The sequence below is a fragment of the Trachurus trachurus genome (genome assembly GCF_905171665.1).
Source record: "Trachurus trachurus genome assembly, chromosome: 13".
Taxonomy (NCBI): domain Eukaryota; kingdom Metazoa; phylum Chordata; class Actinopteri; order Carangiformes; family Carangidae; genus Trachurus; species Trachurus trachurus.
Genome location: NC_139892.1, coordinates 16,311,876 through 16,322,730, shown reverse-complemented (window position 1 = coordinate 16,322,730; position 10,855 = coordinate 16,311,876). Strand labels below are relative to the sequence as shown.

The window sequence follows — 10,855 nt, the reverse complement described above, 5'->3', positions numbered from 1 at the left end:
TCTCACACAATGTTTTGGCAAAATTTGAGTGTCCTATTTATCTCCCTGTACGTTCTTTGCTTGTCCTCCACAGTAGGCTATGTTGCCTGTATTTTTTCTGATCATTTATTGTAAACTGTTGTGTAAAGTGACTTGCTATTTGATTAATTATTGTAATTAATTTTGTAAAGTGTACCGAGACCATGTTGCAACATGGTGATTTTACACTTTAAATAAACTAAACTAAACTAAACTAAGGAAAATAGTATGCAACTCATGCAGTGTGCTTCCTTTTTGTGTTATCAAAACGCCAGTGCAGTGTTACAGCTGCAGTGTGTCTGTCATCCTGTAGAGGGCCACAATGAGCCGAGGCGTCTGCTGTTTTTATTTTTCTATTTATTTAATCACGCGAATAAGAAGAAGAGCGTCGTGTACTTCCGGGTTTATGCTGACGCGTCTCTCTTTTTCCTCGTACTCCGACGTGTCAGTCCGCTTGTCCCCCACCAGAGCAGAGCAGCACACGGACCGGTCAGCTCGCACACGAACCATGGCCCCCAAAGGCAGCACCAAGCAGCAGTCCGAGGAAGACCTGCTCCTCCAGGACTTCAGCAGGAACCTCTCGGCCAAATCCACCGCGCTGTTTTATGGAAACGCGCTCATCGTCTCCGCCATCCCCATCTGTGAGTAGCTGGACACTGGACACTGCTGCTGCTGCTGCTAACTGTCTGTCTTAGCTTAGCTCAGCTCCAGACTGATTCACTGGAGCAGAGAAAACAGGAAAATGAATGAAATGTTTTGTTTTTCATAGTGGCTGTAATTCATTTCAATATCGCGTAGTATCGTGGAGACATGATAGAGCAAAGTAAAAGTATATTAGTAGTAGTGAAGAAACGTTTGCTATGCTAACAGCAGTAGCTTAGGTTGTAGTTATGTTGCAAGTAAAGTTATTCACTAGTTGTAAATTACTCATTGGAGTCTAAAGTATAAAACCAACCAACCCCTAAACATCCACAATATTATGTCTAGATCTTGGTTGTATGGATTTATAAGTAATTTGACATACTGCATTAATTGATTAGATAGATATTGATTGAGGGTTGTAAAAAATACAACTGTGTGATTGGCTCATTTTTTTTCTTTTTTCTAGGGTTGTTCTGGAGGATTTGGCACATGGACCTGGTCCAGTCCGCAGTCCTGTACGCTGTCATGACTCTGGTCAGCACCTACCTGGTGGCTTTTGCCTACAAGAACGTCAAGTTTGTTCTCAAGCACAAGTAAGTTGGAAAAGACAAACTGCAGATCTCCACTCCCAGAATAATAGTTGGAACAACAACTGAGGGATTACTGATACATTACTATATATATCCAACTGTATGTATGTCATATTGTTCAGTACCAGCTGAAAAACTACAGCCTTGAAAAAAAAAAAAAAACTCACAGCTGCTCTTTTTCTGTCGTTTCTCCAGAGTTGCCCAGAAACGTGAGGATGCTGTTTCCAAGGAGGTAACCAGGAAGTTGTCTGAGGCAGACAACCGCAAGATGTCCCGCAAGGAGAAAGATGAGAGGTAACGTGCACTATTTTGTAACCAAGTACATTGTGTTTTTGGACATACAGTGCACAGCTTAAATGTGAAACTGAGGTTCTGACAGTACAGCTGTTTATTGATTAGTCCTTACAACCTCTAATGGCTCATGGTAGTTGATGTTTGATAATCAGCTAGTTGGATAACACCAGTGCTGATAGACTGACGTGATGTTTTTTCTCTCTTACGTTCAGGATCCTGTGGAAGAAGAACGAGGTTGCAGACTACGAGGCCACCACCTTCTCCATCTTCTACAACAACACCCTGTTCCTGGTGCTCGTCATCGTCGCCTCCTTCTTCCTGCTCAAGAACTTCAACCCCACTGTGTATCCTTTCAGTTATGTGTCACTCAGCATTGACGAGGTTATCAGACTTCAAAAGGCATTTCTCCAGCACACCGTGCTTTCTACAGTGAGCAAGATCTGACAACGGTGCAGGAAACACAGTCAAAAATGTTTGTTAAACTAAGCAAGGTGTTCTGGAGAAATGATAAGTGGTGTTTGTTCATGTTCACTTTGATGGACTGGGTGTGCACCTCACTGCATGCCCTCAGATTTTGAGATGCTCATTATGTCCTTGTCTCTATTTGGTGCCTGTTTAAATTTGCATGAGTGGACATGAACATAGTATTTTTCTAACAGCTGCTGCCTGTTTTCTCACATTCTGTTCTTTACTAACCTGATGCTGATGAACGAGTTGTCATTTATAGGTTCCTGTTTGTTTTTACCTTGACTCACCTTTTCCCCAGCAACTACATTCTGTCCATCAGTGCCTCCTCGGGACTCATCGCTCTGTTGTCAACCGGCTCCAAGTAAAGGAAGAACAAAACAAAAGAGGGGGGGGGGGGTGCTGCAGGGATAAGGGTGTGATTGGCTAGGAAAGGGTTAAAGACGGGGATACACTTTATTGTTTTTCACTTAGGTTTTTGGGGTTATGAAGGGAGGGGGAGGGGGGCTGGATTATCACATTTCAACTTCATGAAATTCATGATCAAATGTCTGGAGGGTGTTTCTCCAGGTCTGTCTTCTGTTTTTGTAACAAATAAAGCAACCAGGTATACTTGTCTTATCTGTGTTTGTATGTGTGTCATTCTTCTTCAAAATAAGATACAAAGTAATGATGTCTGTTTAATTATCTGTTTGAATTATGCCCTTGAACTCCACCAGCTTCAACCAAACGAGTAGAGACTGATGTTTCCATTGGCAATGCATTTATTTATAATCACACTTTGATAGACTATTTACAGAGAATCCACTGCTCAGGGGAGGAAATATTACACTGATGGTTTGCACTTTTTAACAACAAAAAAATCAAAAACAAACCCAATGTCACTCAAGTTCATTCCATCCATGTGGACAACATTGATCTGTAGAATAGATTACATACTTCACATTGTAATCAAAACTGATTTGAGGATCTTGGGATGAAGGATATACAGTAAGACACACTGCAAGACTTGAAGAATATTATCTGAATAAATTATATTTATGACTTTTACATTTGTTCCATTTTGGCCTTTGACCTCATTCCCTGTGCAACAGAAACTAATGAGAAATTGAAAAGAAACAAACAATTTCCCGGACGCTTTTCTCTGTGGCAACACTGACAGATTTATGTCTTAATTTGTCTCTAGTGGAGCAAGAGACTGTGGAGCTGGTAAAGTCTCTGTTGTGGGGAAGCAGCAAACATGAAGTCCCAGACAAGGATGAAGTCATTCTACTATAATAAGCTGTAGGCTGGGACTAATTGGACAAGAATGGCAATTATAGGGAATAATAATTTCAATGTCCTAAGTGTTATCCCAACAAAGTGTTGTTAGTCTTGCTAATTAGTCACTGTCCAAATGAAGTAATATTTAACATATACAGTAGACTGCCTAATTGAATAATACATAAATCTGTAGGAATATTGCTCTACTCATTTTTTTTGTAGACCAAACACCACGTAACGACTCATAATGAAAGACATCCCTGAATGTTTATTCCTGTTTTGAGACTCAACTCAAGGCACTCTGTCAGGTGGATAAATGTCCACACACACTGACAGGCCGCGGTCCAACATGGTCACTGACTCAAACTGATGGGCAACTTCTTGACTTGCGCAAGAAACAAAAAGCACCACTGCTGATCCAAAATGCAAATTATCCACTGAATATTTCATTGTGGAGAAACGAAACCCAAATGTTGACATTGGTAAGTAGAGTCAAACAGATGTGAATAATGTGTCCCTTAAGGCAAAATATGGATGTATGTTTCTGTTGGTATATCACCATATGATTGCATTGCAGTGATGACTAAGTGCCGGTCAGGTCGCCCTTATTTGTATTTATCACCAAGCCAAAGCAAATACTCGCTGGAAGCCAATTCCTCATCCAAGGCCAGACCTGTTTTACATAAAACCTTCAGGCCAATGCTGCTTTGATGTTTTGTTCCAATATGTGTAACAGCGTTTTTGGCAAAAAAAAAACACACATACGTAGTATAGTTTTGATATACTGAAATGTGCTTTGATTAAAATCTGGAGGGTGTTTGTCCTAAAAGTCAACAACTGCGCACCAAGGACAAGACGGTGATTGAGCTGGAGCCTGGCCAACACGTCTGCTCGTCTGTGTGATGGCTTGTTTTCCAGATGAAAAAGAACAAGAACAACAACGCACAAAGGCCACAACCATGAACCATGAGAGCTGAGCCACCTGGGCAGAGATAACGATTCAAGGTTAAGTCATTAGACAATACTAAAAGCTCATTACTCGTGTCTCATAACAGAAGCCTATTGCTTAAATAATGCCTTTAAAAAACAAAAAAAAATACAGCTTCCACAATCTGACCTCACTATGCAAAATAAAAACAAATTACCCTCTGCTGCTTACAAATAGTTTGGTGAAATATACCTCGTAAGACGGATGTTAACTCTGTGACAGCGTACACTCAGACGGGAGGAGAAGGACGGGATGAAGAGTAGATTCAAACACTGCAGAGGAGCAACAAAATAACTCTATTTACATCTTATTTATATATTAGCCATACAGTACAGTGAAGTCCTCGTATGCATGAGAGGCTTCATCAAGGTTTTGCTTATGTTACAAGGTTTGCCTTAACATTTTATGTACATGTTAACATCTTCAAAACAAAAAGAAAACGAAACAAATTTTCTAAAAATGTCAAAATAAATTTCATATTTGTTAACTACTCTAGAATAAATACTGTAATCTTTGCATCATCCCAAATACCTTTGTCTATATGTCACATTGTGCCATAACAAGCAGTTTTGCAGTTATTATAACCGTGACTGCCAGAGGGGTGGGCCAGTCATCATTTTATTACATAGATTTAGGATATGGTGGAGTCCATATCTGTGAGGTTCATTGAGGCAATCAGCGATGCAGGTTCAGTTCACAGGCAAGAAAGAGGAAGAAGTCCGTAATGAACGCACACAGAGGGAGAAGTAGTCGTTGGTGGTTATTTCCCTCGATCTAGAGAAGCAGAGGAGCAGCTCCTAAAAAACACCACATGGGGGCGACATGCTCTGTTCTTTCCCCTTGCGGTGTCCCATCCTTATACCTAACCTTGTCCCACAATCCTCTGCTTTACAGGGGCCCCTCCGACAGTAAACAAGTTTTGCAATATTTTTGATCAAACACCTTTGTGTTGTGCTTTGTAGAAAAGAGAAGAGAGGCACACTATAGCAGGGAAAACATGCATCTGTCGGTTACTATAATACAGGATTTGCAGCCTATAATATCTACTGAATACTATTCTGTACTTAACTGGTTACAGGACTGGATACATTTGGTAGGTACGGTAGTTAAAGCAGCTAATTCAAGCTATAAGGGAACTAGTTTGTTGAGGCCTCATTCATAAAGCTCTTTTTTTTTCTTCAGGAATCACAAGCGGGTCACATTTCATGGGAAAACATTCAAGACATTTTATCCCGTGGTGGTAATTTTGTTTGCTGACTGCATAGCAATTTAATGAAAGCACTGACTGACTGACTGACTGGGGGGTTCATGCAACTAAAGCCTCTTCACGTCCACTTTCCTGAGGTACCTCAAATTTACAAGTCTAAGGTGCTTGCATTGATGTATTCAGCTATGGTACAGTGATTCTCATAAATAAAATATATGGCCAACATGAATTTTGTGCTCAAATTAAATTATTCGTAGGTGGAAGTCTGGACATTAGAGAGGAAGGCTTGAGACTCGAGGGTCTGAGTCATCGGCTGAGCGGGGAAGATGTGGGTGTGGGAAAGTGAATAAGTAACGGAGCCGTCTCACTTGCCAACTTCCATCAAGATGCCCTTGAGCAAGGCACTTTGCTATTCCTGCAGTTCTTTCCTATGAGTGTGAAGTTGGATATCTCTAAAAATTATATCTCCGTAAAAAATAAAAACTGTCCAACTTTAGTTGAAATATTGACTTTTTCAGATTTTTAAATGAGGCTCCAGGATGGGGGCGGGGGATGGAGTGCTTTAAATGTAATGTCGGCATGGCACTGGATCTGAACTTCAACTATTCTAAGCTCTGCATAGTAATATCTGAATGGGCCAGTGGTGAACAGGCTAACACACTGGTGGTGGGGCAGCACATGAGTTTGGATGTGGCTCAAATGGACGAGGATGTGTTTTTGTTTTTGAGGCTGCAAAAAGCTGAGTTTGTTAAGCGTTTCTTGGCTGAGCTGGACTGCACCTGAGATGAACCTGGTGGAGCTGATCTGAGCAGGACGAGTCTCAAACAGAGATGCAACGCTGGGCTTAGCTGTTCCAGGCTGAAGTGGGCTGGAGCTGTAGCTGAGTGGGACCCAAGGACAGAACCGTGGACTTTTAACATTTGCAGGGTGAGTCCATGGTAGCGGTATGGTTAAGTAGGTGGGTACAGCTGACCTCTTGGTGGTCCCCCAGCCTGGTCTAAGAGCGGTAGTCTTTCTTACTGTATGGTCTGTTCCCCAGGATGTGATCGATATCAGAAACAACATGGGAGGTCATCTTAGGAAGGACCTGGGTATGAGAAAGAGCAAAACTGAATATGCCTGCAAGGAAGCAAAGAAATGAGACACACAGGGAGACAAAAGGGAAAAAAACACAAGTGAAGAACCAGAGAGATTCAGATATAGACTGGGGCTGGTTTTTTGATCCACAAATCAATATAACTGGAGGATAGTGGAGGATGCAGCTGAGAAAACACAGGTATAAACAGCAGCATGTGATACGTCACGTCATGTTCCCACCTGTATGGCCCCGAGGTTCTCTGTGAGTTGTTCAGGGTTGGATGTTCCCAGGAGGACGGAGCTCACTCCCTCATTCCTTAGACACCACGCTGGAAAAGAAACAGAGGATGAGGTTCACACAGTGGCCACTTGATGGCGCACTGCTGCCTGTTATTGTCTCAACAACAAACCAAAACTAAGCTTTTAGTCCTGTCCTCTACTTGCTCTTCCTGATCATAAAAAAACATTTTTTTCAAAAAGTGCAGCGTTAAAGGACAAATCCAAGGCTGTCATTTGTAAATCCATTTACCACAAATTGTACCATTACATTACCACAAGTCATTTTTCCCTGCCAGTAAAGCACAGTTCTTTTTTTTAAGTTTGAATGCACATATTTCTTCTTTCCAGACAGTTAATTTATTTTATCAGTGCATGGTAATGCATTTGGAAGCACAAACAGATTTAAAAAGGTCTTGTTATGTGTCAGTGGGAAGTCAGAGACGAAATCAAACCCTGGAGACAAATAATAAGCAAACACTGACATTATAAGGGGAGTGAGTGAGAGTGGTTTCGGTCACGTCTTGTTTTTAAAAAGGTCTCTGTCTGAGAGCCCTGAGCCGTTACGGTTTCAAAGCCCTGCTCAAGGCTGCTTCCACAGCATTTATCATAAGAGAGTGCAGGCGGGCAGAGAAGTCTTACCCACAGCCAGCTGAGGCAGAGTGCAGCCCAGCTTTTCAGCGATGTGGTTCAGCTCTTTCAGCTTGGCCTGCTGCTTCCTCCCATCCTCACTTACTATTTTCTCCTTTAGCCACTGATACGACTGGAGGGGGGAGACAGGAATATCATGGGAAGACAACATAAAAAAGAGATTAATGAGAGAAAAACAGAACAAAAAAAATGGAGACAGATAATATTACACTTAGCAAGTACTGTATGTACAATTTTAATTAGGCACCAAGACCGTGAGAAGTGGAGGAACTGAAGAAAAAAGAGTCAAGGACAAGTCAAGAGGTGGAGGCAGGATATATAGATAAAGTGAGCACTCCAGCCGTGTTGCATAACACTGCGCAAACAGAGCATTCGCTAAGGTGCTACTGACTTTAGACTCTCAATCATTTATTTTAATAAAGCCAATATATCAGGGACATAGGTGGATTTGGGAGGATGAGTTATGACCTTGAAACTTTCTGACATTTTGAGTCTGTTACATAAAAGCTGCAGCATTGGAGCTACTGAAGCACTAAAGCGTGTGTTTGTACATCCTCCTATACGTCCAGGCTAGTTATGGCCTCAGAGTGCAGAGAAGTTACAGAGGTTTGTCAGAGGCATGGACAGATGAAATGCTTCAAATCTCATGCAATTGCAAAAAACCCAACTTGTTTCACAAATGTCTAACTACTTTTTCTTTCACCTCATGTTAGGTCTTTTACCAAATGACCATGTATACATGTTTCGGTGAGTATGGAGAAGATGGTTTGAGGTCTGGGGCATCTCTATCCAATGCACAACAATGTGACACATTTTTCCTTCAAAGAAACTGCAGCTGATTTGGATATTGCACTTGGTTATATTTTGACTGAATTACATCCTCATTAAATATGCAGCCCTAGTAGGGAGGAAATCTTTGCAGTGAAAGCTAATCTCTCCAGCGCTCACCTCTCGGGGACAACCTGGACCCCAGGCTGGAAGAATTTGTAACAGAAAGCTGTCCAGTACGTGACTACTGTATTTAAGGACTGTTAAGTACGGTTACACTTAAATAAAGAACATAGCCAAACAAGGTACAACGGCAGGAGCCTTTATGTCACCGCTCAAGGTCTCGTTCGTCGGCACAAAGGTGCATTTAACTAGTAAAGCCTGTAATAAATCCTTGCCTTCACTCCACTTCATCTTTTATTTTGGGAGCACAGCAGGTAAACCCTCAGGTTCTGTACATTCACCACATAATGATGAAGCGAGCCTGCTCACCTTAATGGAGGCCCTGGAGGACTCGGGAATGCCATTTTCATACTTTCCTGTGATGATGCCGCACGCAAGCGGCGACCACGTCATTGCCCCAACTCCTGTCACCATGGAGATCAGAAGGAGTTAAACAGGAGATGATTTCGCTAAATATGTTGCAGAGAGAGGTGAAAAGAAAACGTGGACACAGTGCCAGGAAAAAAAGCATAATATATATAAGCACAACTTGCCTATCTTGTGGTAAAGTTCAGGCAGCTGCACTTCTACTTTCTCCCTCTGGAAGAGATGATACTCTGCCTGCTCACAGACAGGAGGGATCAAATTAAACTGTCTTGCCACTGAATACGCCTCCTGTGGATAAAAAGAGGGGAAAAAGAAAAAGTTGGTGAGGTAGGATCTAACTATAGCATCATAAGTTTCCTGTTTTTCTTTGATGGATCATGAACGATAATCTGTGCTAAGGACAGACAGTGAGAGCAAAGAAAAAACAAACAAACTACAGACCATCTTGCAGCCGAATCACAGCAGTTGGGACAGTCATTAACTTGTTGACATTTGTATACATTTGTATGAATTTATTATAACTATGTTTTTAGCTCAGTACTCGGCTAATGGGCCAGACCACACCCAAGTAGAAGTATACACCAAAATGTGTTAACTGTGTCTGGCAAAGCTGCAACATAATTTGCTGTGTAAAAAATCAGAGCTGAAATGAAATCACAATGACATGATGAGTATTCAGATGCTTTACTCAGTGCTTAGCTGAAATGCATCTGGCAGTAACTACAGGCTCAACGCTTTTTAGATGAGTCAACAAGCTTTACACACCTGGATGATTTGAGGATTTTCTGCAGCTTCTCCCCAATTTTGTCACATTTAACGAGGAGCAGTGTACAGACAGTTTCAGGTCTCTCCAGTCTAGATGTATTCAAATGAGGCTGCAGAAAGGTCTCTGGCTGGACTCATGCACAATGCTTACGGTCATGGAAGGTGAATCTCCAGCCCTGGCTGAGGTCCTGAGGACTCTCAACCAGGTTTTCATTATGGATTTCCCTGCACTGACCTCCAATCAGTTCTCTTTAGTCTCCCTGTCTGCAGACTGCATGATGCATGTCTCACCATGTCTCCCCAGAGGAGCCTCTGTCTGGCCCCTCTGTTAAAAAGCCTGGATCATTGCATTGTGAACTACACAGGATGTCTGGAGCTCAGCCAGAGTGACCATCAGGTTCTGGTGGCTCACCTCTCCCATTAAGGCCTGTCTCTTCCTGTCAGAGACCACTTTGCCTTCAATTAGCTAGACTTCAACCAGCACGACTTCAAATGGAAGGAATCTGAGCTCAGCTGTTGTGTCATAGCCAAGGGTCTTAATACTTGTCATGACTTATGAATTACAGTCTTTTCTTTTTAATACATTTTCAAAACATTTCTAAAATTCAGTTCAGTGCTTTCTCATTATGTGTTATTAAGTGTAAATTGATGAGGGAAAAACTGGATTTAAATATCCTAGCATAAGGCTGCAACAGTCGGTGTCTCCCACGATGACACACACATGCACAAATTCACATGGAGAAAACAATGTCTGCCACATGCTGTCACAGCTGGTGAAGCTGAAGATGGCGGGCAAGGGAAAAGGTGAGGAGAGAGCAGCAGTGAGGGGATAAACTCAGGGAAAAGGCGAGAGAGGGAAGGTGTTAATCAGCTCGTGGACGGTGGCCCAAATTGAAATGCATAGCTCACAGAAAATCACCAAATCAATATTCTATGTCACAACTCTGAGGCATCACATTTACATTTCCTCATATGTAGCCTCCAATCTGGATTTCCATGTGTCCTTCAAGAATGTGATGCTTGTCTCTTCTTTGAGTACTTATATTTGTAGGTTTCCTGCTGAGGAGCATGTTGGGAGGAGAGCACGGTAGGAGGGGGAAACGCTCCAGCATTATGCAAGAGTAATGCCGGTGCCATCACTCAACTTACAAATTACCAGTTGCCCTTTCGTGCTATACAACCTGTGTGACATGCGCCTCCAGCCTGTGTATATACAGTATGTGTGTGGTGTGTGTGTGTGTGTGTGTGTGTGTGTGTGTGTGTGTGTGTGTGTGTGTGTGTGTGTGTGTGTGTGTGTGTGTG

General features: G+C 42.1%; 2 protein-coding genes across 6 annotated transcripts in view; one reads left to right on the top strand and one right to left on the bottom strand.

Annotated features, from left to right (window-relative positions):
• Positions 1-424: 424 nt before the first annotated feature.
• ssr3 (signal sequence receptor, gamma) lies at positions 425-2,630 on the top strand (the record flags this gene model as incomplete). Its single annotated transcript, XM_083984724.1, has 5 exons — positions 425-659; positions 1,127-1,253; positions 1,446-1,544; positions 1,757-1,888; positions 2,311-2,630. The coding sequence occupies 5 exons, from the start codon at positions 425-427 to the stop codon at positions 2,375-2,377; spliced, it is 660 nt and encodes a 219-aa protein (XP_083840850.1). The 3' UTR covers positions 2,378-2,630.
• Positions 2,631-6,464: 3,834 nt separating this feature from the next.
• Positions 6,465-10,855, bottom strand: part of kcnab1a (potassium voltage-gated channel subfamily A regulatory beta subunit 1a) — a gene marked incomplete at both ends in the record, with an annotated part of 130,670 nt that continues 126,279 nt past the window's right edge. For all 5 annotated transcript variants that reach the window (XM_083984387.1, XM_083984389.1, XM_083984388.1 and 2 more), the window contains 5 exons: positions 6,465-6,554; positions 6,785-6,873; positions 7,463-7,583; positions 8,732-8,826; positions 8,956-9,076. In XM_083984387.1, the coding sequence (XP_083840513.1) occupies positions 6,465-6,554; positions 6,785-6,873; positions 7,463-7,583; positions 8,732-8,826; positions 8,956-9,076 (516 nt within the window). The remainder of the gene's footprint in view (positions 6,555-6,784; positions 6,874-7,462; positions 7,584-8,731; positions 8,827-8,955; positions 9,077-10,855) is intronic.